This window comes from Sodiomyces alkalinus, assembly GCF_003711515.1.
Source record: "Sodiomyces alkalinus F11 unplaced genomic scaffold SODALscaffold_9, whole genome shotgun sequence".
Taxonomy (NCBI): Eukaryota; Fungi; Ascomycota; class Sordariomycetes; order Glomerellales; family Plectosphaerellaceae; genus Sodiomyces; species Sodiomyces alkalinus.
In genome coordinates this window covers 1,886,167-1,913,300 of record NW_021167087.1, presented here as the reverse complement: position 1 = coordinate 1,913,300, position 27,134 = coordinate 1,886,167, and the positions used below count along the sequence as shown (strand labels likewise).

Here is a 27,134-nt window from a genome sequence, read left to right as displayed (position 1 = left end):
CTAGAGTATTACGCCTTCGCCTGGATCACTGTTGATGAATATCAACCGGGCCCTATTAACTGGACTCCTGGATAAGGAGAAGGGGAAGAGAACATATAGGGCTAGACCGTGACAACCTACCCGGGTTTGGGGGTTTGTAGGACAGAGCATGGCCATTGTGTCGATAGAATGACAGGGGTGGACAGATTACGGCGTGGTCATCCTTAGAACTTCATGACTAAGTAGATATATGTCGCAGTGGACAGTTTACAAAAGTGTACATAATTTCAATGCGATATTGTGACGCGCTCTAGTAATATGCTTAGTGAAACACATTGACCTGCATAATCAGACTGTTCCGTTTGACAGGTGGTTAAGTCACTGCCATTTGGCCGGTACGTAACGATGTCTAATCAGTGACACTTGATAAACCTGACAGAGTGGATAAGCTGACAGAGTGGCCCCGTGGACAGATAATGAGCCCTGTCAGCTTTTGCTCTCTCCAACTGACCATCGTGAAAGTTGACCACGTCAGTCAGATATCGTTGTGAACAGCAATCTACGCTGCTAAATAACCAGGCGCCTAGGCATCTGTCCATCCCGACAGATGTTTGATAGGACAGCTGTACTAAGCTTGGACATATGGCGGAGATAGTAAGATGTCCAAAATTATATGGCTCAGGCGGTATACCTGGTACACGATATAATATTCTGATTGGTCCAAATTTTCTGCTTAATAAATTCTGATTGGTGAAAATACGAAACACACTGGGGCTTTTGATTGGTGAGTAAAATAAGATTTCTATTGGTGGAAAAACGCGATCCAATACTACATGCTCATTGGTGAAAATAAGTGGTGATGCACCACCCACCCAGCTTCAAACCTGAGGTTGCCAGTTCACTGATTATTATCGCCAGGTTGCTGTACCCTACCTGAATTGACAGCGATAGGAATCATCATGTTGTTATGCTCGTGTCGATCGAAAGCAATCTTGTTGTCCTGATCCTGTCGATCGGAAGCATCATGTTATCCTGATTGTGTCGGTGGCAAAATGCAGAAGGTGGCTCGAAGAAGACTAGACGGCGACCGTTGCCTACCTAAATATAAGGTAAAGTCAACAAGTCGAACCTACCTAGGGTCCCGGCATTAGTATAGTTGATTTAGTGAAGTGGAAAATCGCGTCAACGTACAGGGAGTCTCGATCGTGAAGGTACACAGTATATATGACGGGTTTCGTTTCGTGGCGAATGTTGCTGTCATCGATATCCATTTATCTGGTGATACCTTGCATGTTAGCAATGTCTAGCAGTGATGGAGAGATCCAGGTCGATGCTTACCTGTCTGGAATGTGTGGTGGTACAACTGATTGATTATCCTGAGTGTACTGAATTAGTACACGGTTGGTAAATTTAGTATGGGTTTGACATACCTGGATGAACGACAAGGCCTCCTCGAGGATGAGTATTAGGATGTTCGAGGGACGATTATAGTGAAAAGAAGACAGGAAATCGGAATCTAGATGATAATAAGCATAGACGGCAACCGTGAAATCGACGCGCGAAGTAGAATTATTGATCTTCCTGTTGTCGTAAAAACGGTGAGCAAACCTCCAGGAAAACATCGTGGGAGTTTCAGCACCTACCCGGACAGTTATAGAAGAATTGAATTTCTAGGTAATGCGCCCCGAGGTTAGTAAGTAAACGAGCAGTAGAAGTTAAAGCCCTTGACATACCATACTGAAATCTTGGAGGCAATAAATTCCTGTCGTCGAACCGCAACGCCAGCGAACCGGAATGCATCGACTATACATTTACATTTCACGGGCTCAGAAGTGGCTTCATATCATACCCAGGAGCATTCGACCGCTGCAGCGTTATATGGTGTGGCACGCTTCGGTACTATGGAGGCCCTAGCATCAGGATTAGTGAATTTGGTCAGAGAGCACAGGACAGATGATGACTGATGGCTGTCTATCGCTTGGTGCATAAGTAAGGTAGGTTGGGATCATCACCAGTAGATAGTATAAGGTATGTAGGCATCTAGAAGGAAGCTCGTGGTTAGTGAACAGGCTCGAGATGTGGTAAATAATATGCAAAAAGATAGCATATGCAAAAGATATGATGCAAGAGAGGCTGGGTTCCTGTCATCCAGACGATAGTAGATTCTTCCAGGTTAGTATGCAGAGAATAGTAGATGCAAAAAATGGGAGGAATGCAAAAAATGGTCATTTCCGACGACGGCGGATTGCATAAGGCGCCAAGAAACAAGACAATGGCAGCAGATTCTTCGTGATTCTGTACAACGAAAATATATCGTAAATGGCATAGAGCAGTAGTATGACTGAAGAGAGGTAATAATCGACAAGGTCTATGCCTTTCCAGTGATAGTGTTGATGATTCTGGTTGTGATGGTTTGATGGAGGAGGATGATAGTGCGGGTGGTGGTTTACAGAAAAGGATTAGGCGGGTCTATAACGCGTTGTTTTTTCACGCTTGGAGCGGGGTAAGGGTGACCGTGTTTTGTTTGTCACGTGATAGAATTTGGACGTCAACTCTACACCACTACCATAACTGGAAGAGGACGCATCACGGCAAATAAGTACTAGAATTAAAATTGTAAAATCCCCTTGTTGGCACATTCATGTGGTATGTAAGGTAGCTATCTTATCACGTCGTAGTTCACAATAGCTATACCGGTAGCTCTTACCTTAGACCTCCGGCTACAGGTTCTCCTTGTTTTCGTCATCCTCATCCTCAATGTCCGGGATGGTAATGTCCGCGTTGGCATCCTCATTCTCGTCACTGCCAGTCTGTCCACGAGAGTTAGTGAACGCAGAACGGTTGGTGGCGGCAGGATGGTTAATGATGTCCTGCAGAGGCATTCCCGCAAGTCCCATTATACGACGAGTATCTTCCCTGAGGTCCTCCCGCATACGCACAACTTCCTCGGTCTTCTCGAAAGCCTCAGCCATAGCCTGGACTGTGGCGGCGAAGAGCCTGAGGTTATTTTTGTTAGAACTCATGCCACGGGTATGGTCCTCGAGAGCCTGATTCATGCGGTTCATGCAATTAATGACCTTGTGAATGGCCCGATGGTGAAGTCTCATGGCTTCAAAGACGCGGTCAAGGAGAATAAGATCATCCTCATCGTCAGAGATACCCAAAACGTTCTGGGCCATGGAAGGGGAGTTTCCCTGTTTAGTTATTCGTTAGATAATACCTTATAGAGTACCAGTACAGGAGAAGGACTCTTACCATTCCATCTTCATCGTGATGGGTTGTTCCATTGTTCTCTGCGGCTGAAGACATGCTGGTTATAGTTAATATCAGAGCCTTCGTAAATATTGCGTCGAAGATGGTTAATATACGGGAGATAGCAACTCACATTGATCAGATGTTTGAACCTTGATGCTTTGGATATTGGCTTTCTCTTTGGAGAGGAATGTGGTGTGCTAGAAAGAGGATGGTTAAATGAATCCTAATCAGTGACGGCCGTAGTGAAATATAACTATATCTTACTCTTCTTCTGTGAAAACGTGGATCTTGAACGCGGTGGGAGACCCGGAAACTTGACGGATGGGAAGATGGAGAGGTTGAGAGAAAAGAATCCGTAAAAGAACAACAGTAGGTGTAGTAAAATATCGATCACGCGTATACACGATGTGGAAGGTGCTCTTACGGGTACCTAATTGGTGCTCCTTCCTGCCATAACTTCGTGAAGGCACGGTGAGATTAAGGTCGTTGCAGGCAAGAATAGCACATAAGATAGAACAGAATTAATATGCAAGGCAAGGTACCCAGCTGGTTATATAGAGATCTGGTATAAGGCGTTTATTAGGTAGTGGTAAAACGGTTAAAATTCCGTCCTCTGTTTCTTACTCCTAGTCTGCAAACTACCGCACTGCCCTCTGTCTACAATATAGATATCAAAAGGCGGATTAGCAGCGTCCTATCCTCCCTTGGCACAATCCATTCACGGTCCGGGTGAATGGCCGGAAGCCCAGCAATATGGCGGAAGTCTGTTAACTTATAGACTGGGCATCCAAGGATTTCATCTGGAGGTAGTTCTGTCGTGTTGGAGTTGGTGAAAGTGAGCACGAAGAAGATTCGGTAGGACGAGGAGATTTTATGCCCGAAAACACCGTCGATACGGGCAAGGCGGCGAGGACTTCCTGTCCAAACAAAGTCGCCGCAGCTAAAACAGATATCTTCATTCTTGCTAAGATAGAATATAAGTTAGTTAACCTGCAGAGAAATATATAATAAGGTAAAATAAGCGAACCTTCTCGTGAAAGCAATCCTGCCACTCCATCGTGGAGTGTCTCCTTTTACGACGGGTATGTTTGTCATGTTATAGTCGTCCCTGTATGCTTTCTGAAGCAGTTGGTAAAATTCACCATCCTCGGGTTCCTTGGACGGTTGAAGAACACGTAGAAGCGGATCATCCTGCTGTTGTATAGCTGTCTGTTTTAGAAGTCGACTCTGTCTAGGCCTTCGATGTTCTGGATCATCCTTGATTCTAATAGCCCAGGCTAGAGGCTCTAATTCTGCATCCTCCTCGATCGAGCCGACCTGCATCTGATTCTCAATTCTGATTGACAGAGTTTTACAATCCCGACGGAAATGACAAAAGGCGTTGTGAATATCGGGATAGGAAGTCTCGTACGAACCAGCGAGACCGAATTGCATCGCTTTTCTGATTCTTTCGCGAAAAATTAGAGTGGAAGCTGCGTTTCGATGGTTTGTCTTGGTGATATCCCTCTTATATTCCCTGGACGATAGAAGATTTTATGTCAGCGCAGTAAACAGCAGGGCTACCCAGGCAAATTCCATTAGTACGACATACCGATGCTTATCCTCGCCCAGAAGAGTAAAGGCATTGCGACACATCCCATATGTATAGGAAATATCCCAAAGATGTAAACCGACATGAACGTTTAGTAAACCCTTCATACGGTAATAGGCTAGCGCTTTCTTGGATCCGGTCAACTTCTCAGGATCCAGGGTATCTCCATTTATTGAGCCTATGTTCGTGAAGCCGGTCGCAGTTGTGATTTGGCTTGCTTGAGTCAGGTTGTCGGGAATTTGAACTAATATCGTAAATAGATATTAGTATCGGCATTTAATTTGGTAGTCAAATAAGAGAAGATTCACCAACTAACCTTGCTGTGTCTTTTGCCTCCCTCTCGGATTTTGTGAACGGATGCTTTTCGCGGCAGCCTGTACTAGCAGTTGGAAAGACTTGCGGCCAGACATAACAACACGCAGAAACTCGGTACGTGTAAGTGGTGGGGGGTGTCGCCCGCAGACCTGCAAGTTAGACTTGGCAATGTTCCAGAAGCACTTGACGACGATGGAAGACGCAGATCCTGGATTAGAGGCGTCAGGGAAGAAATTCGGTGCTTCTGATACAATAGCGGCGGTGAAATCTGGGTGGATATGATGAGGCGAGAGAAAATGTCGTAGTATCACCGGTACAATAATAGAAGCCATGCTGCATTCCATAATCCGCCAAGATTCAGCGTGTGTAAGAGGTGATTGAATACGCTTATACCCTGGTGGGAGTCGGAACTGTTGAAACCATCGTAAATAGTCCTCGTGGTATTGCGACCTGATAATATGGGCTAGGAGAATACGATGTACTGTTTTCACCAGGCTTGTTAATTCAGAGTGTGCTGCATCTGGTACCCTTGTCCTAAACGGATCAAGGGCTGGGGTCCATAAGGCGACTGCACGCTGTAAATCATCTTCCTCTCGTAGTCCCACTGCTCTGAATGCTTCGCGTCTTGCCTTGACCTGAGGAATAACCTCGGATTCCTTACGAGTACGTTGCATATGATGGTAAAACCGGCCATTCTTGATGACATCGAAGTCAAGGTTTGATCGTTGCGCTGTCGTAATAAGGCATTCACGACAAGGGACTGATGCTCGCCATGACAGGCAACCAGAGAGTTCCTGTTGCTGAACCATATCTCCGAGAAAGCAGAGGGGAAAGGCGCACACGAACTGGTCTTTTCCGGCGATCGTAAGACGGCATCCCTGATCTAACTGGCCTAGCTGCGTTAAACTCTGGAGGGCCTCGACATGGTCTGCGCCAAAAGGAACGAGTGTGATTGGTAAAACGTGGGCACGCCGGGTGCCTATACTATCCGGCAGGAATGCAGGAAGACCGTAGATGCCGAGGATTGACCTGTACATATTTCGGTAAACCCCAAACGCATCACAGAAAAGCTTCCATGGCAGTGATAGGACTGGCTGACGCTGACCATCGAACTGGTTAACAAACCAGTCGCGCCCGTATGTCTGAATCTCGAGTTCACCGCGGTGTGGGTTTGAAATTATCAAAGCCCTAAACTGTCGAGTGTCTCCATCCAGGATATATCGGATCACGTTATACGCGGTCGGCGGAGGGGAGTGTGTATCGGGTCTCTTTGGATCAAAGTCGTAAAAAAGAAAAGGCTCGACCCTTTCAACGACAGTACTGGCGGGTAGCCTTACCGCCATTTTTTCACCGAGGATAACTTCACGCTGAAACGCAGCGCTTGGCGTAAAAGCAGGGAGTTGCGTAAAGGCTTCTCTGCTATCTGGGGGCAGTGTCTGGGGCGTAAATAGCGGCTCGATGAAAACGATAGGATCCCCAACAGTGCCTCGTTTTCTCGCGTCGTCAGAATAGTCCAACCCTGCCCAGGTAACTCGTCCAGTATGTCTAGGCGCGGCGTTATCGGGACAACAGCGCTTGTCGTAGCAGCGGTGTTTCACGAAGTCAGACGGGAAGATAGGCGTTTTATCGGTATATCGGTGAAATTGACCGGATGTCGTGCGAAGTGATTCACCCCAAACCCTGGAATCCCACATTTCTCTCCCTGAGGGGTTAAAACGAGCCATTCCTTAGTAAAAGTCGGTTAATTAGCCTGATACCATAACCTGGAAGGTAGGCAGGGAAAGAAAACATACCCTGATATGTCAGTTTGCGAATGCTTGACGAACTAAGCATTGTCTCCAGCATATGCTTCAAGTCAAAGGCAAGTAAATCTTCGACGTGAAGAGCCCGGTTCGGTAGTTTAGATGCATCGAGAGTGACAACCTTTTTACGAATGGTGCATAACGGTATCTGGGACTTGAGCTGCTTGACAAGGCTGTCCTTTTCCTTCGGTAAAGCTCGAAGTTCTTCAATGGGGGACGTCCGTAAAATCTCGACAAGGGCAGTCCAGGTGGATCGTGAAAAACTCGCGTCTGTGACTAGCAAGGCCATCTTGAAAGCCGTCACAGACATAGTGAAATCCAATGGCGTGTGGCGAACCTCCTCTGTGGTGTCCACTGGTAAATGATAATGTGAACTGGGCGCGGAATTCTCTGCAGTATGTGACTCTGAGGCATCGAGAGTGACTGATTCTGTAAAATCCAGGGTCGTTGATTCCGTAAAATCAAGGGTAGCTGAGGCAGATCGCTCTTCCAGTTCCTCTTCCGACTCATTGTTAATGTTGTCCTCGAGAACCGGCGCAGGTGCGATAGGAGTTTCCTCGTCGGGCTGTTCGGGCAGATGTTGTCCTGATATTGACGACGTATCAGACTCCGGATCTTCGTTGATTTCACCAGCCCTTGCATGGTCGAGTATCCTTTCGATAGTGTCGAGAGCATCAGCGCCCAGGAGTTCACTAGCATCGGCATGATCTGGTGAACGATCATTGGTGTCGGGACCAATTCCATATGAATATCTACCTCAGGCTCAGGCTCAGGGCGCTCAACGGTAACATCCCCAGCTACCCCGAAGTCGTCATTATTTAACCAGTCAACGATCTCGCTATTCTTAATAGCACGAGCATCTCTGAGCTGTTGACGACGACGCTGGCGGCGAGTAGAGGCATCTTGACCCGGCGGTACAAGTTCTTCTTCTCTGGGAAGTTGAAGGGCATATGGTGAAAATCGAGGTGGTCGTGTTGCCCCAGGAGGCGGCCGCCGGGGCAAGATATTCCTCCCACCAGAGGAATACATCTTAATAGAAAGAAAAAAAGAGGCAGACTACACTTATCTGAAGAATCAGTAAAGCACCTCATGAAGTTTTTCGTGGTAAGGTATATCGTATAGGGTATTCGGAAGTTCACCACCTCGCCTGATAGACCTTACCTAAGCCGTCCCCCCCAAAAAAAAATCGACATAGAACCTGGAGCTAAAACGCGTGATATCATGAATCACGCGCCCGTTATTTTAAAGTTATACCTGCCCGCCTTCGGTTACTCCTTCCACGATCTAAGGTACCTTACCTTACCATACATTATATTAGCGGGAGGTAGGGTAAATACCTCAAACCTCCCTCATCTTCACCATCTCTGATTTTCCCTTTTCACCATCTCTGATTTTCTCGTTTCACCATCTCTCTATTTCATGGCACTCTGTTGGTAAAATCCCTTTGAAGTTCAAGGACACGACCCTGGAATTTCAATTGTCGAAGCAACACTCTGTCCATCTATCCATCTGTCAGACTGTACATCTGTCCATGGTCTGTCCAGGGTCTGTCCGGTGTCTGTCGCAGCTACGACGATAGGATTATCGCGCCCACAGCATCGTACGACCTCCGTCAACCCCAACCCGCAGTATAGAGTCCAGAAGCCGGTAAGGCCTCCTCAACGATCCACACAGAGCCAGAACCAGAATCAGGCTAGACGTGGCATCAACCCCCAAAGACTTCACCAACTGGAAAACAGTCAAATCAACTCTACTTCCACCTCTCAAACAGTTCACCAAGAGACAACACCTATCGACCCAGATCTTTTCGACGAAGATGACGAGCACATACTGGATAGCAATCATGATGATGGCAATCATGAGGAGTATGTAAACCCTGATGGATACGATGCTCCCGAGTCTCAGCCAGATGATTCGACGACTAAGCTTGGTCCTGTCCGGGAGGACGAGCTTACGAGCTACATTCAGCGACACATTGTAAGCCAAATCCATATATCTTTTACTCGATGCTTCTTATATGATTATAATATACTGATTTTTACCAAGCCACCCAACGCTCCGAACCCCCCCCCAGCGTGCCAGGCGGCATTATGTTACGAAGGAGAGTACTAACTGGGCCGAAGAACTGCGCCCTATTTTCCGTGGACTAGAGCAATCAACAAGGAAGGTGTTCTTGCTCACCCTCAATAAATCCTGGATGGGAAATACCGTGGGCCTCTACCTCAGAAATTCCCAGGGTCCTGAGAATGAATGGATTCGAGACCTTGCTCGAAAACGCTTCCAGACGAACTGCAACACATGGAAGTCGCGCACGATGTACAGTCTCAAAGTAAGCTTCATCGGCAATGCATCTGGCATCGTTAAACTAATTGTTCAGGCCCACGTCCTCAAGCTGGAGCGAGACTCTCCTGTCATGTTCGGAAGAGAGAAGGACATCAGGAATTTACAAGATTTCCTGAACAAGTCCTTTAATCCCGACACATTCGAAGTCCTTTTTGTCTTTTGTAGGGGCTGGATTACCATCGCGGGAAGTGACATAAGAGTCCGACGCTGGTGCCTCTGTAAGTTAGGATCTCCGGCCTTTAACCAATACTCCAAAGAGTTTACTAACCTTAGCATATAGATATATATGTCGAATTGTGCATGACAATCAAACGCCACCTTATGTGGAAACGAGACATCGCCTCGGGAGTCCCTACTGACACACGCACAATGGACTGGCGGTGGTGTCTTATGCGATTTAGCAAAATCCGACATGCGGAACAGAGTCAACACTACGTCGTCGATGATATCACCCTTGTTAAATCGGTGAAAAGATCGGAACTCCCTCGGTCGTCGATGGAGAAGGAAGACTTCCTGGACTTTGATGAGGATGAATTCGCATTCAGGCCACGGGACCGCGACTTCGAGACCCATTCGATGATTTTACCATCGACTAATCAGGGTAATGCATCGGGAGAGGGTGCCCAGGACAGCGACGATGCTATTCCCGATGTCGCTGGTATGCAGTAATGTTTGCCTTGCTGTTTCTTTTTCCTGCACTTCTTTTTTCGGGTTGTAAATGGCGGCGTTAGGGGACTCGGTTATGGCGATGAACGGTTAACCTACCTTGCAGAGATATGATATGGTGTTTTCTACTTTTAGGTATGGGGGATGTTAGGCGCTGGGGTTCACGACATACCTTCTTATGGTTTCCAAGATTCGGACTACCCATTTTACCAACAACTTCTAACATTTGTTTTATCAGGGACATAACGGCTATGGGTCAGGAGTTCGGTAGGCAGTCAGATATCATACCTATTTGCTCACAATTATAATCAGCTAGATTGATATTATCTTCTAAGTTTCCTTACAGGTTATGGTGATAGTAATTATCTCCCCCTCCCGATAGAGCAATCATCTTCAGCTTCCTTCTTACAATAACAGCAATCAGCTTCCTTCTCTAGTAACAACAGCAAGCATATACGATCTTTCTTTCTCTACGATAATATCCCAGAGCAATCTTGCCTCTACTGACCGATATTGCCTGCCTCCAAACTCCCAGGTTTCATTTTTGATTTCTTGACTTACTTCTTCTCTAGAAATATAAGACCTTGATCCTCCTGGTCTACCTCCAAGATCTCTATCGTCTTTTCCCTCTTCAAGAACTTGCCCCTGGCCATATATCTCCAGCTTTTTTCCCATCACGAGATCACGACACCAACTAATCAACTTCAGATCCTCCCCCGAGTTGCCCAGAGCAATATATTACCATCTCCCAGAGAAAATGTAAGGATTTCATAGTTCACCTTTTCCTGGGATAATACTAACAGTCCAGTTCTCATAGCTGCCACACGAACACGACGGTAACATGGTTCGCTCCGAAGTTGTCAAGTCCCAGGTGCTTGCCTACCGCCGCTTTGCCGACAGCTTTCGTGAAGATTCTAACGATCGCCCTCGCTGTGGCCTCTACCTGGCAGCCATTGTCCCATACAATGGTGAAACCAACTTCCCTCGTGCTATGCGAGAGAAGATCGTAAAGTTTGCCGCCGCCAGCGAGAACAATGCTGTCAAGGTGGCGGAGTGGCGAGATGCTGCTTACGAAGCCGGCTTCCCTGTTCCCGGCCCTCCTGGTGAACCCGACGTCCGAGGCATTGACGAATGGAAACAGGTTCTCGCTATCAGCATCACGAAGCTGAACACCGACAAAAAAGGCCATAATCCCCATGCTTCCGGAAAACGCGCGCTTAACAAAGCAAACAAGGCCAAGACCACCGAGACCGAGACCACTAAGGCCAGCGAGACCACTGGCAATTTAACCAAGGCCAAGAAGGCCGGCAATGCCACGAAGGCCAGCAAGATGTCGAAGAGCACTGGCAATTTAACCAAAGTCAGTAAGGACAAGGTCACCAAGAACACTGGCAGAGTTGGAAGCATGGCTCAGGACCGCTCTGCGTTCATCATGACCTATCCCTCCCCTCCTGGTCTGACTATGACCCGTGAGCCCTCTGCAGTCTCTGCTTTCACCACCGCGCCAAATGCTTACTATACGAACATATATGGGTGTATTCCCTATCAATCTGTTGTGAATCCGAGCCGTGAACCGCTTTACCAACGAGTTCAAGAGGCATATAGTCCACTTCGTCGTGACGATCAGTCTGAGGAGGATCATTTTCGCGAGCTCGCAGCCAATAACGCTGGCAATGCCAATAATGCTGAGTCCACCAGCGACATCTAGATTTCACAGTCTAGCATCATTTACTTGCTATCTACACGTTGATTTTGACGATCTTACTTGCTAGGTTCGCCGTTCACAGGATCACAGGCAGGATAATTTGCCATTTCTTCTTCAACTTCACCAAAGGAACATTGCTAATTTGCCGGGTTGAGGTCTTGAGGGAGCCGGGAGGAGTCTATCACAGGGAATTATCACCAAGTGGGTTGCTGGACAGGTTCAAATGGGCGGGATAATAAGGATTTACCTTAGGCATGGGGAGACTCTCGGGTCAGTGGATAAGGTAATATTTACCATTACACCAAGCGTGAAGGGTCAAATTCATTCCCTGGTTCACTAAGGTACTCACGGTTCATATCATTGCCTCTATGCATCCAGAATATACCGTAACCTCCATGAAAATAACAACGGTCGTTAAATAAGGTAAGGTAGTAATAGCAGTAGACCTTCCAATTTCCATTTACCTTCGCCATCTGGTAAGCTGGTCATCTTACCATCGAGATATATAACAAACCGTAGACAGATTACGATGCTACCGACATATTACTGATCGTGAAAATCTGGTGTAGTTTAACATATATCCCTCCTGGCCATCTTTCACCGAACGGGCATATGGCTAAATCAATAACTTAATGTCTACACTGTCATTATTACGAATTGAACATCTGTTATTTTAGTAATATGTCCTAACCCACGACAGTTTACTAGCATTTTATTATGACAAGGGTTATCAGAATACCTGGCTATCATAATGGCCCCTTGGCCCTCTGTTCTATTGGACAGAAAACCGGTTAGCATAGTGACCACGCGCAGGCCAAGTGACCAGCATGTACAGATTATGCACGTACTATTATGGCTAGGCTTGTCAAGTGACCAAATTGACATAATGTCGACACTATGTCTACATTCTGTCTACCTGGCCACTCTGTCAACAGAGTGCTGACAGATTTAGCTCTGTCAGGGCTCTGTCCTACACCCCCAAACCCGGCTTGGAAGCCAGTGGCTATGTCGCTTAGATTCAAATTCGCTAATACGATACGCTCGATTGTCTCACATGCGTATATGCAAATTTGCACATAAGCATCTACCAGGGTGGCTCGTGGAAGTACCTTACGTACCTTAATCTCAAACTCAACCGGCGCGGCGCATCTTCATCCTTCGTTGGACAACTCCTTCCAACCTTAATACAGGCGTCTCTACGCAGCTTAACAGCTTGCCTCACAAAACCCACCCCTCTCACAAATCGATTACCGTTGCTGTCGACCATTGCATCACTCTCTCTGGGAAATTTCAGTCTATCCGCCATCAACTCGATTTCTTACTCGTCCGTCTACATCGCAGCGGCTCGTCTGGGTGTCCGGGGCCAAAGAATATACCCTCTCCGAGGGCAGATATTACAGCTACCATTATTGCCTTACTTTTACACGTAACCCAGCCACGCGATGCCGGGGAGTGATCGCTATATGGGGAGGCACTCTCGGACCCGGTCTCGGTCTCCAGACGGGAGACGTAAGCGGCAGTATGCGTCAAGGTCCAGATCCAGATCGCCGCAAAGATCGCGCGACCGCCGCCATAGACGACACGGCTCGTCCACTCCACACGGCGGCGGCACGACGCCCGCTTCCCTTCCTTTCGACGCCCGGACGCTGACCAAGTCTGACTTTGGCGCTTTCCGTGCCCTCTTTGCGTACTACCTTGACCTCCAGAAGGGCAAGTCCCTGGCGCGCATGGATGAGCGGGAGGCCAGGGGGCGGTGGAAGAGCTTCGTGGGGAAGTGGAACCGCGGGGAGTTGAGGGAAGGGTGGTATGATCCGGATATGTTCGCAACGGCTGAGGAGAGGGCGGCCGAACTTCTTTCTCCGGATACTGCGTCCCGAGACGATACGGTGGCACGTCAGCCATCGGGGCCTGCAGATAGGCGTGGTGGGGACAGGGATCGTCGGCGCGGGGACGAGAGTTGGGAACGTGAGGGCTCTAGGGGCGATTGCCGCACAAAGGACGACAAGGGCTACGGCAGGGTTAGTGGCGATGAAGATGACGACGAGGACGAGGACGACGACGACATGGTTCCCCCGCTACCCCCGACGATACGTTCCGGTTCAGGCCGTCCCGGCCCCAAGATCCCAACCTTGGATGACCTCGCCGCGCAACGCGATGAGCGTGTGTCCGAAGCGCAGGCGGGGCGAGAAAAGGGCATAGAGGACATCCGGGCGGCCCGCGCGAGGGACCGGAAGGAGCAGAAGGAGCGGCTGGAAGAGCTGGTGCCGCGCGCGGACCCGGGGACGCGGGAAAGACGACTGGAGAAACGGGCTGCGGTGAACGAGAAGATGCGCGGGTTCCGGGAGGGGTCGCCTGGCGGGGACGCGGCGGTGGGGGATGGCGAGCTCATGGGGGAAGGTGGTGGGCTGGACGAGCTGCGGAGGGAGAAGGCGCGGGAGGAGCGGCGCAAGACGGAGCGGGAGCTGCGGCGGGAGGAGATTGCGCGGGCGAAGGAGGCCGAGCGGGAGGAAAGGGTGCGCTTGTGGCGGGAGCGGGAGGAGGGGACTATGAAGGGGCTCAAGGAATTGGCGAGGCAGCGGTTTGGATGAGAGAACTGTTTTACGAGTAACCTCATGTTGAATTGTCAGTTTAGGTTAGTTGACGCGCTTCTTAGTCTGGGATACGTGCCTGTTCTATTGTTGTGCTAGCATTTGGGTTGCCACATTGCGGCTTTGCCTCGATGCAGACCTGATCCAAGTATTCGATCCATCGTCTAAGACCATCATGCTAAAGTACTGTGGCTGCAAAACACAGCATCCCTAGAGCACGCAGGCAATTTGACACAGAGCCTCTCTTCTTCTCTTTCCAGGTTTATTACACCATCACCGCGGTCAGGCTAGATCAGGATTAAGACAAGGATACTATGTCTCTGCATCTCCCATGAGTGTACAATTAGATATTGTATCGTATCGCTAGCGATTTATCTACCTATCTATATACATAGGATTATAAGATTTGGGGTCTCATTCTAGGTAGGATCCGTTCTTCCAGGACACAAGCCTCTACTTCGTACGGATAGAAGGCAACCTGCCTCGACTAGGAGAACAATATCCGTGCTACTCCGTAGGTAGGTAGGTAGTCAGTGGGGTCAGATGTCAGTGAAACGGCAAGAAGAAACAAAGACGTACAACGCGCAACCAGCACCGTCGAGTAGATGAGGGGAATCGAGGTATAGCCATGAAGGTGGTATTTCAAGATTCCAAGGTGACACAGGGGGGGAAATCTCCACCTCCAACATTTACGAAGTACACTTAGGTACCCGACCTCAAAAGTGTGTGTCCTGTTAATGGAGGTGTGATGCTAATAATGGGACGGGAGGTATCTTGAATCTCGCATTGAAATCGACATCGGAACCACCCGAAACCGAAACAGGAGACAAACGCCGACAAACGCACCAATGAGGCTTAAGGCGTGACAAGAACAAGCATACCTACCTTACACACACCGCCGATAGAAGAAGCCCGAGTGCTGATTGTCTGAATATTCGTATACGCGCTCGTACTCAGTACATACGTCGTAGCATCCGTACAAGTAAGTACACGTGTAGTACAGGCTGGCTGGTTATGGTGGTTGGCTTCCCGGTTGGTAGGGGGTGAGGGGCTGGGAATTCTGTGTCCCATGTGACCAATAACCAAGACACGAGGGAATATGTGCTGTGCGCCAAATATTACCAGGGTACATGAGTTTCATACCATGATACCTAAACCAAGCCTGTACTTCACTAAGACGAGATACATAGGTAGTGAATCAACCCCAACCGCCCCCACACTTTGGGCCCCAGGCTCTACACTAATGTCAGTGCGTTTGGGGGTACCTCGAGCTTAGGTACCTTTTGAAGACCCCCTGACCCCAAGTTTCTCTCCCCCTCCTGTTTCCCCCCCCACTGTACAACACAACACCTTCGTGCGTAGCGTGGAATAGGCTAATGACCGTTAGTGGTGCTCTCTTGGGCAAGGTAGGCAAAGTGGGTTTCCCAAACTAGCCCAAAGATTCCAGGGCTCTGCAGAGTAATTACTACCATTGTAGAATTCCCTAAGGTAGGTACGTTGTAGGTAATCATATATCCCACCAAAGTTGTTGGGCAGCAAGTTGGGGAAGACGAGATGCTTCTCAAACTATTCTTCAAGACGGGGAACAGAGACATCATACCTATTTTTTTTTGTTTCCACTCTCAGATTGTACGTGTCTGCTGGATAAGAACCTTCTGCACTAAGAACTATCAATCCGTACGGAGTCCTGCTACGTGGCATGACGATGTTGTGATAATATCTGATATACAACTTAATACCGTCCGTATGGACGTTCGAAGTACGAAGTGTACATCCTACTCCGCCTAAGAGCCGAGGCAATCCCAGCCCGTCATCACTCCACTATCACTGACCTTAATTACAACGTATCCGTACTGGTGGAGGCAGGTGCACCACCTTCTCCAATGCGGAGTCGAGACCCCAGATGGCACATTATCCCCCGACCCCAGATTATAGGATTCATTCACTGCTCCGCCATCAACGTCTGGTTCGGGTTTAAGTTCACTGCTCTATCTTCCACACTATACTTTATCTAACACGTAGCCTCCCATGACTTATACAAATAACTACCTATCTTAACTACATGTACATGTATATGAATGAATATATTTACTTCGCTACCTTAGTTTGGTACTCAGCAAAGGCGAGCACACCACTGGCGACATGACGGCGCTGCGGACTGTGGTACGGAGTAAGGTAGTTAGTACCTAGTATGTATCTATTCGTTCTTCGTACATCCATTCCCAACGTCGCCCGGTCAGAACCTAGGAAACCCAAAGGCCCAGTGACATTGACAATACTCCAGCAGCTGCAAATCCCCGACCACGTATCCGTACTTGTACTCCCTACACTCTACTCCGTACCTTATTAGGTATGATGATGTCTTGTGTCGTATGCCAGTTCCCGCCCCTCCTCTTTCCCCTCCCCCACACTTTCCTCCTCTTACTGCACTGTACTGTAATTAAGTCGTACAGCCCCCGCCTTGCCCTCCCCTGCGCCCCATGCCCAAGGTACCTTAGGATCTGACAGAGCTTCCCCCGCCTGTCTGGCTCCCCGAAGTCTTCAACCGCCCACTTCCACCCACTTCCCGTCACCTCTTTTACCTTGATAAGCTACACCTTACCGGATCTACTACCTAGGTAGCTAGCTGCCCCCCCAGCTAGTGTGAGGCTGTTTCCCCTCTTTCTTCTTCTGTTTCTCACCATTTCCCCGTCTTCACTTGTTCTCCACGAAACGCAAACCGATAGCTCATATTTACCGAATCTCCATCCTGGCGCGTGCCCTAGCTGGGCCTATCCTTTTCCACGACCGCCTTACGATTCTGACAACTCAACGCGTGTCTACGAACGGCCAAACCAGGGGTTGACGATAAACGACGAAGGCAACGGCGACAACGACCTGAGCCTGAACTGCGAAACACATACTGAGAATACGAGTCCTCCTGGACAAGTCGGTTGTTTTGTTTCTAATTGTTTCCGTCAAGTCACACCGTACGAATACGTCGTACAATTTTTTTTTTTTCAAGCGATCCATCTCCTCATCTATCAACTCCGCTCGTCGTCGCTTGTCCTTCCGTCCCATCTCCTCACCGCTGGCCCCCATTCTCCATCTTCCCCGCCTTTTCTCATTCTCGCGCCTTCCCCTTCTCATCATTCGCCATATATCTTCCATTTTATCCAAGTTGGGACTCCACGTCTCATACAACGTACCTAGGCCCTCCGTTTCGGGTACATGCTTGCTTCATCACGCGAGCACCCTGACCACGACACCAACCAAACGCTACCCCAGCCCAACTAGCGATCCAGACCCGCGTCGTCTGCATCACTGCATCACTGCATCACTCACCAACGCTGCCTCATCACTTCGCGCCCACTTCACTCCCACGTTTGCTTCGCACCTGAGGCAAACGCGGCTCCGACTTTTCCCTTTCTAGCGCCTGGTCGACTCCCTCCGTGGGCGTCCCATCGCTTGCCTGCTTGTCTATCTATTTCCCCAACCACCCCAAAGAAGGGCATGACCTAGGGAATACCGAGAGCCTCTTTTATTAGCAACTCCCAAGAATCACCCGAAATATCACTGTTCCTAGGAGTTCCGCGAAAGGGGCCTGTGCCGCCTTTCCCCCCCACCCCACTTGCTCTCGAGCAGAGACAAACGAACGGGGACAAACGCAGAGAAAGAGAGAGAGGCATGAACCCTTGTTTGGGTCTTCTTGCGCGACGAGGCCACTCCGAATAATACGCAACGGACATCATACCTTGGCCAACGCTTCCTGGCTTCGCGTGAAAAGACGGGATTCTTTCCCCGGACAGGGACTTCTTCTGTCCCCCCCGCGCCCGCGCCCCTGGTCCTCTATCCACGTGGACCAGGTCCTCTTTCTCTCCTTCTCTACCTCTCCCTTCGGCTTCGGCTACCTTTGTTCACTCCTTCTCCGGTTCCCCCACTTCATCTGGTGCTGTGGAATCCGCACAATCCTCATTACCGCGTGCCGCCCCGCGTGTGCAACTGGGCCGTGTTGGATTCTCCAAAACATGATGCCAGTCCAGTCTATCGAGGCCCAGCCTCCTCACCTTAGTTCGGCTATGAATGCTCCTAGCACCGCCTCCGCACCCCTTGGGGAAACCGCCGAGAAGCAACAGAAACCCAAGACGCTGCCCTGCAAGTACTGCAGCAAACGCTTCAGGTAAACGACGTTCCTTGTCTTGGCCACCCCCTGGGGGGTGTATTCCCCCCCCCCGCCCCCCGCCTTTTCCCGGTTCATTGACTTACATTGCTTCTTCACTCTAGGCGCGTAGAGCACGTGCAGAGGCATGAGCGCACTCACACTAAAGAGAAACCATTCTCGTGCGGTTGGGCTCGTTGCGGGAAAACCTTCGGACGTCGGTGAGTCGTTATAGTTCTCGAGTCTCTGAATTGTTCTCGTCGCCTCATCACCTCGTCCCTTCCACGCCCTGTACGCGGATGGTTCTCTTTTTTTTTCAAATTTTTTTTTTTCATCTTCCCTTTTTTCCCTTTCCCTTTCGGTTTTTATTTTTCATTTTGCCGTTTGCTATTTCAGTTACTCTAAGATATCTTCGACTTCTCTCCCCTGTGCCTCATTCCTACCTGCACTGCCCCTGTTCTACGAACTCTGCTAGCTGCGTCGCTTGAGAGACAAGAGCTTATATGGACATCAGCGACCTCTTGGTACGGCACGAGAAACTCGTCCACCTCAACGAAGGAAGCAGTAATAGAGATGCCAATCGGTTGAGAAAGTCGTCAGGTGCCGGGGGCCACCAGCTCCCGTCCTCCGAGAACCATGGGGACCATGAGATGCTTAATCTTCAGCGAACTCCCGTTCAACCTCCACGACAAATCCACCTTGCGGCGACACATACCCCTCAGCAACCTCCCCAGCCTCTTCATCCTCACCAACAACCCCCTCAGCCGTCCCCTCATCAGCCCCAGCAGTATCGCCAGGATTCCATGACCACCGCTGGGCCATCGACACACCCGCAAGATCCCCGCCTCCAGCAGTCTCGGGCTGCGGCCTGCAATTTGGATCTTCTCTCGGATGCCGCCCTTGCCAGCGAAGTCTCTCCTATGCAACCCATGATGGCCGATATGGGGCAGCCCCAGACGTCGCATGCGAGAATCAAGTCGTACGGAGAGCCGGTTGGATACTCCGAACGCCCGCGCGAAGAGCCTCCGGCCCTGGCGCCTGCCTTCGCACCACAGCCGGCACCTCCGCCGTACGACGACTATAATCTCTTCCTCGACGAGTTCGGCAGTTCGTCCCATTTTCTTCCGCCACCGTTTGAGCCCGACCAGCAAACCGGCGGCATGTGGCCGAGGCAGCCTGGAGATTTGGGTCAACGGGGTCCATCGAAACCAGGGTCGCAATATCCCTCACGGTTCCCCTCCGTTCAGCCCGACGGCCGCGAGGGCCCAGAAGGACCTCCGAGAAGCGGAGATGAACCACGTGCTCCTCCACTCCGAATTTCCGCTGCCGACCATACCGTCATAAAAAACAGGTTGGAAGAGTTCTCCTCCGTCCTCCCCAACGACTTCGTCTTCCCCTCTCGCCACACTTTGACCCGGTTTCTTGAAGGATACATCGGCGGGTTTCACGAATATCTCCCCTTCCTCCACCTCCCAAGTCTCACGCCTGCAGAGATGGCCCCCGAACTTCTTCTTGCCATTCTTGCCGTCGGCGCCCAGTATCGATTTGAGAGTCATCGCGGACATGCCCTCTGGTATGCCGCCAAGGCAGTTGCTCTGGAACAGATCCGGCGCAGGCATAGCCATGAAGTTCATGCACTTCTCCCCACCCCAGCTGCGTACAGCCCGCACTCGACGAGGCCATCCCCTAGTGCCGGTTTTCGACACACGTTTCCCTCGGCACAGCAAGAACGACCCATGACGCAAGATACACATCGGGAGCCATTGTGAGTTTTCTTTTCTCTTTATGCGCCCTCCCTTCTTCCCCATTTCCGTACCGCGCCCCCCCCCCGCAGGGAGCTTCTAGCCTGCTGACCCGCGACCCGGCTTAATTCAGCTCGCCGAATACTCCCCAAGCTAGGTTAGAGACCATCCAGGCCGTGTTGCTCCTCTTCGCCGTAGGACTTTGGGGCGCCAATGCCATCCTGCACGAAGCGCTCTCGCTGCAGAGCCACATCGCCATCTTAGTTCGTGAAGAGGGCCTGGCAGCTGAATCTAGCCCCGGGGCTGCGCCTGACTGGGAGACATGGGTACGGCTAGAAGGCGCCTCGCGCACGAAGCTGATAGCCTTCTGCTTCTTCAATCTATGCAGCATAGCGTACAACATGCCGCCGCTCCTCTTGACGTCCGATGTCAACCTATTCCTGCCTTATCCGTCTCGCATGTGGAGGGCGGAAACAGCGTGGCAATGGCAGGAAGCGCGGCAAGCGTTCCCACCGGTAGATATCACTGTGCACGATGCATTCGCCAGGCTGTTCAGCAGATCACCGCAGGCTCTCCCTCCACACATCTCGGCGCTTGGCCACTACGTCTTGATCCACGCCCTCATGCAGCACATTTACCTCCTTAAGCAGACTTCTTTCGCGCTGACTCCGCCCTTTGAGCCGCAGAGGGGACTCAAACCAGACGATGTCGAGGATGTGACACAGGCGCTGCGAGTCTGGCAAAGCAGCTTCGAGCACCGACACCAGTTGCGAGCCGCCGAGCCGGTGGGCACGGGCGACTCTTTCCCTGGCGGGCCCGTGGCTTTCAACGCGACGGCTCTTCTCCGACTTGCCTACATCCGGCTGTATGCCGACATTCCGCCGAACCGGGCCCTGGAGACGCGCGACCACATGCTGATCGCGTCATCTCTCACCAACACGCCGCTTCTGATTCGCAGCTTGCGTCTCCACAGAGCTGTCTTCCAGGCGATCCATGCCCTCTCGATACTGGTCAAGGCCGGCGTTAATTACGTGGCTAGGACGAAGTCACTAGAATGGAGCATCCAGCACTCTCGTAGGTGACTCTTTGTTGTTTTTCTTCTTCCCCTCCCCCGTGGCATGTTTTGACTGACAACGAATCCAAAAAGTGTGCAACTTTGAATGTGCCGTACTATTATCCAAATGGCTATTGACGCTCTCTTCGATTGGGCCGAACGAACCGCCGGTATCTCCCGAAGAAAAGAACCTGCTGGAAATGGTGCGACGCATGCTTGACGAGACGGAATTCGCTGTGCCCATCGACCCATCGCTGGGCGGCCCAACGGCGGGACAACCGCCTAGCATGGAAGCCATTGCCGGGGACAGCACGAGGCTGAGGCAACTCGCAGCGGCCGTGATTCGTCTCTGGGCGGAGACGTTCAAAGGCTCACATATATTCGACATGGTCCGGGTGATGGGGTCAAGTTTAGACGGGTATGCGAACCTTATCGAGAAACCGAGAGACAGGACGCCCCTGGGACGGATGGCGCCTCAGGTCGTTCTTGGTTGATGATGGGTCATGTTTGATCCTCAACGATGGCTTGAAAAGGGCAGTGGTGAATTGGGGGGGTTTAAAAAAAAATAAAAAAATTGGGACGGTGTTGGTTTGTGGTGCCAGTCGAATTCTGTGGTTGGGTTGTCTCGACATGTCACTTGCCAGAGTCACCAGAATGGTTGCTCTCTGCAAATTATCCAACGGCGTCTTAAAAGGAGGATAGGAGGATACCCAGTTCAATAGGCACGAAAACCCTTTGCTTAACTGATATTAAATACACTGATGGAGAAGAAACATGGTAAAGGAACCGCTCGACAGCGAGCACCGTGCCTCTCTGGACGACGATGATGGGCGGGTACCTTCTCCGGTGTACTCAATCAAGCATTACCTAAGGTACCTTAGATATTCCGATCGGCAGAAACGTCATGATTAATAATGAACGCAAGGTTAACATCACGTGATTACGTGTTACTCGCGTTATCCTACCATTGCCTCTCGCGTCCTTTGGTGATTACCCGCGTTGGATCATGACGCAATCACATCACCGTCACGCATTTGAGGCTCGAGTGCTCAGCCCATGTATTCGACCCGCCTCCACGAGATACTAAGAAATTAACTGGCAGTATTTCAAAACATTATTTCACTTTCCTTTCGGTGCCACCCCCAAGAACGCCATAATGCCACGGAAGCGCGCGGCATCTTCGGTTGTCGATGAAACACCCCGACGACGTTCTCGGCGCATCTCAAGCACACCCAAGAAAAGCGTGTACTTTGAAGATAACGACGATCTAGAAGGGCAGCAAGATGACGATTATGCTAATGAAGGGGCCAGCGAGGGAGAGAAGGATGCGGTGAGGGGCGCAGACGAGGAGTATGACGGCGAGGAAGAACAGCTCGAGGACCAAAACGAAGACGAACGGCCACGAGTGATTGTGTTGCCCTTGGAGAAACTCCGCGAGCTTGACGGGGTTGAGTACGAGGACACGAGGCTGCATAAAAATACCTTGTTGTTCCTTCGAGATCTGAAAGAAAATAACAGGAGGGTGTGGTTGAAGAGTGAATCCGTCCCGATACCCCATAACCTTGGGCTTTTTCTCCTGACGTGAAGAAGAAAAAAAAGTGTCCGTTTATTTTAGCTGACAAGAACGCATGAATTACGACCCTTAGGTCACAATGGCGAGTTCCGCCGCGCCTTGAAGGACTGGGAGTCTTTCGTTGAGACTTTCACGACCAAGGTCATCGAGGCGGACGAGACCATCCCGGAACTGCCGCCCAGGGACGTCATTTTCCGCATTTATCGCGATATTCGCTTTACCAAGGATCCCACTCCGTATAAGGTGTGTAAAGATATGCTGCGGATCCTTTTGAGACCATAAATATCATGGCATCACCGGGGAAAATCCTGTCTCGGGTAATCTACTCTCTGCTCCGTGCGCTGAATTCACTCCACAGCCGCACTTCTCGGCCGCCTGGTCCCGCACAGGGCGCAAAGGCCCGTATGCGTGTTACTACCTCCACGTCGAGCCGGGCGGGAACTGCTTCATGGGCGGCGGGCTGTGGCACCCTCCGGCCTCGCAGGTGCAGGCTCTCCGTGCCAGCATCGACGAGAGGCCACGGCGGTGGCGCAGGGTGCTGAACGATGAGCGGTTCAAGCGGACTTTCTTCGCGCAACGGATGGGTGGGAAGCCGAAACAGAAACAAAAGCAGAAGCAGAAGCAGAAATCAAAGGCGACGAAGGCTGGTGGCGGCGGGTGGGGGAGGAGCGACGAGCATGAGGACGACCAGGAGGCCGCTCTGAAAGCTTTTGCTGCGGGGAACCAGAGCAATGCGCTCAAGACGAAGCCGAAGGTCTGTTTGGCATTTTGATGCAGTTCTGCCCCCTTTTCTTCTTCTTATTTTTTCCGCCCTCTTCTCTGCCTCCCCTCTTGCCTTTGCGTTGTGACTGACCAAGGCCTTTGATAGGGCTACCTTGCCGATCATCGTGACGTTGAACTTCTCAAGCTGCGGAATTTTACGGTCGGGGTCAAGGTTGAAGACGACATTTTCACCAGGGATGATGGGCAGGATCGGTTGGCTGCAATAATTCAAGCCATGGTTCCCTTCGTGAGTCTTTTTCTCCTTTCTTTCCGCATTCCTCTTCCCTTCCCCTCCCCTTTTTGGGGTTTGAATTTCTGTTCCCCCTTTTCTCCTTCTGTCGCGCTCCACCCATCTCGTCTTCTGCCGTCCCCCGTCCTACCTCATGCAAGGGGAAACTATGCGGACAATCTGGAACATACAAGGGCTTACACGTTCGTACTAGATTACTTTTTTGAATCGGATAGTCATGCCTGATTCTGAAGAAGAGGATGACGAAAGTAGTGACTCAGGGGAAGGGGATGGAAACGCTGGCGAGGAAGAAGACGAAGACGACTTTTGACAAAGGGTCCCCCCTGCCCTTTTCTTCTTCTTTTTTTCTTCTTTTTTACGAGTTTGTTCAACACCAGCGTCTGTTGGATCAGTCCACGTTGTTTTTCACGCCCTTGGATGCGGAGGCCTTTGCTTTTTTCAAGGAGAAACCACAAGAATATAACAGGGGAATAAAAGGTTTCGGAAACATGTGTGGACATGCAACTTGCTCGTTGTATTTGCTGCCTCATGACCGGCCGTATCCGTTCCCATGGCTCATCTACAGCAACAACTTCCAGTCGCATCACATCCATTACATTAGTTTACACTGCATACACCAAACATCCGTCACCCGCCCTAGCAGCCGCACACGTTCAGGACGGCGACCAAGGGGTCATGGTCGCTGACCAGGTCGGGATAAGCGAGCCACGCAGCCAGGTGGATGTGTTCGATCTTGGCCTGCTCATTCACCAGAGCGGGACTGACGTAGATGTGGTCGAGCTGCTGCGAGTTCATGTCGAAAACGTAGCTGTAGCGCTCCGTCTCGGGCAGGCTGTGGGTGCTGAGATGGGTCATGTTGTACTTTTCGCGGAGGAGGACCTGGGGCCGGACAAAGTCGAACTCGTTGAAGTCGCCGGCGGCGATGATGCGGGCCTTGGGGTCTTGAGAGAGGATCGATTCAATGAAGGTCTGTCGCCACACAGATCGGGGGAGAAAGAAAGGAATTAGCAATATGATCACGGTGTGGCATTCTGCCAATACAGCCTGACAAGGATGGCAGGATAAAACAGAGGAGGGGCTTTTTTCTTCTTCTTTTTTTCCTTTTTTTCCTTCTTTTCTTCTTGTTTTCTTCTGTCAAACTTACCCCGATGCTCTCGACTTGCTCTCCGCGCTTGTCGACACCGTTGTTGACGGGAGGGCGAGGATCGCCGTGCAAGGGGGACGAACCGCCCTTGGAGCCATTGTGCACGTTGACAGTGAAGAAGGGCTTGTTCGTAGGCCCGCGAATGGCCCGCCAGGCGGCGACGAGGGGTTTGCGGCTGGCGTCCCAAGCGGGATTCCCGATATCGATGCGACCGGGGTTGAAGTTGAGGGCGGGACCCTCGACGACGACAGCTTCATCGGTGCTGCCGCCCTGGTTGGGCTGATACAGCTCGATGACGTCGCGGCGGTAGAGGTAGGCGTTGCGGATGTTGCCGCCGGGCTGGCCGCCATCCTGGTTACGGACGGGCTCGACCTCGACGAAGTCGTACAGGATGCCGCTCTGTTCCTCGATGGAGGCGGTGAGGGCAGCGAGGGTGAGGTTGGCGCTGGCGACGTCGTCGTTGGTTGGGCCGTTGTTGTCCTGGACCTCCTGGACGAAAATCAGGTCGGGAGTCTTCATGTACTGGATAATGTTGGCGGCGATGTCGGACAGGTGGGCTGATTGGGTCCAGAGGTTCTCAACGTTGTACGAGCCGACGGTGATGGCACGGCAGTCGCCACGGCTTTCGAGGGTGGTGGGTTCCGCGTCGCTGGAGGCAGGCGTCTCGACGGTGATGGCGGTCAGGGGTAGGATGCGGTAGAAGCCAAAAGCGTAGGTTACGACGCCGGTGATGTCGGCGAACTGGTCTCCCATCTTGGTCTCGGGATTGCGGGTGCCATCTAGCGGGGTGCCGATGACGACGGCCTCAGGGTTGCCATCTTGTACGTTTCGACTACTAGTCAGCAAGACGGACCTCTGAGAATCCCGCATCCGACCACAAACATGGAAGATTGTAGGGACTCACCCTTGTCGGTCATGGTGAGACCACCATGCTCGTTGCGACCAGTTGCAGGCCAAGTGCCCAGGACCCAGGTGTCACCGTACTGATTAGGACGGGTCACACCAACGGGGCTCTTGATGGTGACGAGCTCGCCGCAGAGGGCCTCCCAGAAATCCATGGCATACTGGGACGGGTCGAGGACGGGATTTACAGCAGAAAGTCTAGCAACGTCGTTGGGGACGGCAAACACATCACCGTTGTCCAAGCCGGTGAATTGCTCAGTCGGAGGGTTCAGGGTGTCCTCGCCGACAACGTAGGCGACAACCGGGCTGTTGCGGGAGATGATTTGGACATTACGGGGTCTGCTGATCTCCGTGAGGAACATGTGAGTGTCGGTCGACCTTTTGTTGTATGTTCGTGTCAGTCTAGTCTAGCATTTACGGTGAAAGAGACACCATTGAGCAAGCCCCACAGCCTCTCCTGCAAGTAAAAGCCTCGCACCTGTATTCAAGGATGGTGCCGTCAAGCTGGATAATATCACCCACAGCAAGGCTGCTGCCGACGTTGCGATCGAAGACGTAGACGGCCTCGGATGTCAGATCATCGTCGTCAGGCTGGGTGGAGCGGATCCAGATGCCGTTGGGTCCCTTTGCGAGGACGAGACCCTCGACTGCGGTGACATTCTGGTCCTGGAGCGGGGATAGGAAGCGGTTGCCGTTGATCTCAGCGACAGTGACAGCTGAGGCAACGGCGACAAGGGACGAGAGAACGACAGGGACCTTCATATTGGCGTCGGTCGTTGATCAGGCCAGGTCAATTGGAAGTCGATACGGAAAAGCCCAATTGAGGTCCAACCTAGAAGGGACCATTTCAGCTGGCCCGTCGGGTACGACAACCTATTTGTAGGCTCGTTCATCCTATTCCTTCAAGGGCCCTGCTGAGGATCTTTTGCAGGGGAGCTCCGTCCCACATGCATGCTTTAATGCAGGTTCTACTTGTATTCGTCCGTCCATCTGGAAGAAATGGTCCCCAAAAGTCAATCTCAGGGGACCGATTGGATCTTGTCACCAACGGCCATGTCCGAGGAGAGAAGGCCATCAGATGCGCTTCTGGGCGAGGGAGTTGAAAGAAGCGAAAGGATTCGTCGAGGGGGAGAGTTGGCACGGGAGATAAAGGGTGAGGAAGCGGACCAGGGGTGGTTATCAACTGTCCTGTTAGATGCCGCAGTGCCTGGCACGTTTTCCTTGCCACGCGCCGAATCGGGAAAGGTCTGGGGTTCATGTTAGGTACTTTGTACATTACAAAGTACGTACCTATGAGAGTCTACCTACCTGTACTCAGCTTTCC

The 27,134-nt window shown here is 51.1% G+C and overlaps 8 protein-coding genes across 8 annotated transcripts; 5 read left to right on the top strand and 3 right to left on the bottom strand.

Annotated features, from left to right (window-relative positions):
- Positions 1-3,796: 3,796 nt before the first annotated feature.
- On the bottom strand, positions 3,797-7,892 carry SODALDRAFT_352586 (hypothetical protein; the record flags this gene model as incomplete). The annotated part of the gene is made up of 6 exons (XM_028613600.1): positions 3,797-4,198; positions 4,262-4,750; positions 4,826-5,069; positions 5,142-6,866; positions 6,934-7,650; positions 7,766-7,892. The coding sequence occupies 6 exons, from the start codon at positions 7,890-7,892 to the stop codon at positions 3,892-3,894; spliced, it is 3,609 nt and encodes a 1,202-aa protein (XP_028464457.1). The 3' UTR covers positions 3,797-3,891.
- Positions 7,893-8,758: 866 nt separating this feature from the next.
- SODALDRAFT_352585 (hypothetical protein) lies at positions 8,759-10,260 on the top strand. Its single transcript, XM_028613599.1, has 5 exons — positions 8,759-8,807; positions 8,852-8,919; positions 8,989-9,271; positions 9,320-9,503; positions 9,566-10,260. The coding sequence occupies exons 2-5, from the start codon at positions 8,852-8,854 to the stop codon at positions 9,952-9,954; spliced, it is 924 nt and encodes a 307-aa protein (XP_028464456.1). The 5' UTR covers positions 8,759-8,807; the 3' UTR covers positions 9,955-10,260.
- Positions 10,261-10,792: 532 nt separating this feature from the next.
- SODALDRAFT_325951 (hypothetical protein) lies at positions 10,793-11,659 on the top strand (the record flags this gene model as incomplete). Its single annotated transcript, XM_028610037.1, has 1 exon — positions 10,793-11,659. The coding sequence occupies one exon, from the start codon at positions 10,793-10,795 to the stop codon at positions 11,657-11,659; it is 867 nt and encodes a 288-aa protein (XP_028464455.1).
- Positions 11,660-12,822: 1,163 nt separating this feature from the next.
- Positions 12,823-14,405, top strand: SODALDRAFT_335752 (hypothetical protein). Its single transcript, XM_028612539.1, has one exon. It carries the CDS (start codon positions 13,099-13,101, stop codon positions 14,242-14,244), a length of 1,146 nt encoding a protein of 381 aa, XP_028464454.1. The 5' UTR covers positions 12,823-13,098; the 3' UTR covers positions 14,245-14,405.
- Positions 14,406-16,959: 2,554 nt separating this feature from the next.
- On the bottom strand, positions 16,960-17,567 carry SODALDRAFT_224495 (hypothetical protein). Its single transcript, XM_028607359.1, has one exon. It carries the CDS (start codon positions 17,392-17,394, stop codon positions 17,053-17,055), a length of 342 nt encoding a protein of 113 aa, XP_028464453.1. The 5' UTR covers positions 17,395-17,567; the 3' UTR covers positions 16,960-17,052.
- Positions 17,568-18,251: 684 nt separating this feature from the next.
- On the top strand, positions 18,252-21,672 carry SODALDRAFT_282057 (hypothetical protein; the record flags this gene model as incomplete). The annotated part of the gene is made up of 6 exons (XM_028608320.1): positions 18,252-18,403; positions 18,508-18,603; positions 18,897-19,056; positions 19,147-20,147; positions 20,258-21,198; positions 21,272-21,672. The coding sequence occupies 6 exons, from the start codon at positions 18,252-18,254 to the stop codon at positions 21,670-21,672; spliced, it is 2,751 nt and encodes a 916-aa protein (XP_028464452.1).
- A 524-nt stretch (positions 21,673-22,196) lies between these two features.
- On the top strand, positions 22,197-24,343 carry SODALDRAFT_299709 (hypothetical protein). Its single transcript, XM_028608872.1, has 5 exons — positions 22,197-22,713; positions 22,825-22,994; positions 23,110-23,505; positions 23,620-23,760; positions 23,957-24,343. Exons 1-5 carry the CDS (start codon positions 22,335-22,337, stop codon positions 24,071-24,073), a joined length of 1,203 nt encoding a protein of 400 aa, XP_028464451.1. The 5' UTR covers positions 22,197-22,334; the 3' UTR covers positions 24,074-24,343.
- Positions 24,111-26,934, bottom strand: SODALDRAFT_315698 (endonuclease/exonuclease/phosphatase family protein). The gene is made up of 4 exons (XM_028609299.1): positions 26,289-26,934; positions 25,812-26,188; positions 24,908-25,725; positions 24,111-24,732 (listed from the first exon to the last, which is right to left on the bottom strand). The coding sequence occupies exons 1-4, from the start codon at positions 26,570-26,572 to the stop codon at positions 24,400-24,402; spliced, it is 1,812 nt and encodes a 603-aa protein (XP_028464450.1). The 5' UTR covers positions 26,573-26,934; the 3' UTR covers positions 24,111-24,399.
- Between the last annotated feature and the right edge of the window lie 200 nt (positions 26,935-27,134).

Bases quoted from the DNA above. Each gene is read 5' to 3' on its own strand.
- SODALDRAFT_315698 (XM_028609299.1), bottom strand. From the start codon at position 26,572: ATGAAGGTCCCTGTCGTTCTCTCGTCCCTTGTCGCCGTTGCCTCAGCT. The intron at 26,189-26,288 runs GTGCGAGGCTTT...ATACAACAAAAG, and splicing joins GGCACCATCCTTGAATACAG to GTCGACCGACACTCACATGT. The intron at 24,733-24,907 runs GTAAGTTTGACA...GTGTGGCGACAG, and splicing joins AGCAAGTCGAGAGCATCGGG to ACCTTCATTGAATCGATCCT.
- SODALDRAFT_299709 (XM_028608872.1), top strand. From the start codon at position 22,335: ATGCCACGGAAGCGCGCGGCATCTTCGGTTGTCGATGAAACACCCCGA. The intron at 23,506-23,619 runs GTCTGTTTGGCA...GGCCTTTGATAG, and splicing joins CGCTCAAGACGAAGCCGAAG to GGCTACCTTGCCGATCATCG. The intron at 23,761-23,956 runs GTGAGTCTTTTT...CGTTCGTACTAG, and splicing joins TTCAAGCCATGGTTCCCTTC to ATTACTTTTTTGAATCGGAT.
- SODALDRAFT_352585 (XM_028613599.1), top strand. From the start codon at position 8,852: ATGATTCGACGACTAAGCTTGGTCCTGTCCGGGAGGACGAGCTTACGA. The intron at 9,272-9,319 runs GTAAGCTTCATC...CTAATTGTTCAG, and splicing joins GCACGATGTACAGTCTCAAA to GCCCACGTCCTCAAGCTGGA. The intron at 9,504-9,565 runs GTAAGTTAGGAT...CTTAGCATATAG, and splicing joins AGTCCGACGCTGGTGCCTCT to ATATATATGTCGAATTGTGC.
- SODALDRAFT_335752 (XM_028612539.1), top strand. From the start codon at position 13,099: ATGCCGGGGAGTGATCGCTATATGGGGAGGCACTCTCGGACCCGGTCT.
- SODALDRAFT_224495 (XM_028607359.1), bottom strand. From the start codon at position 17,394: ATGGAAGATATATGGCGAATGATGAGAAGGGGAAGGCGCGAGAATGAG.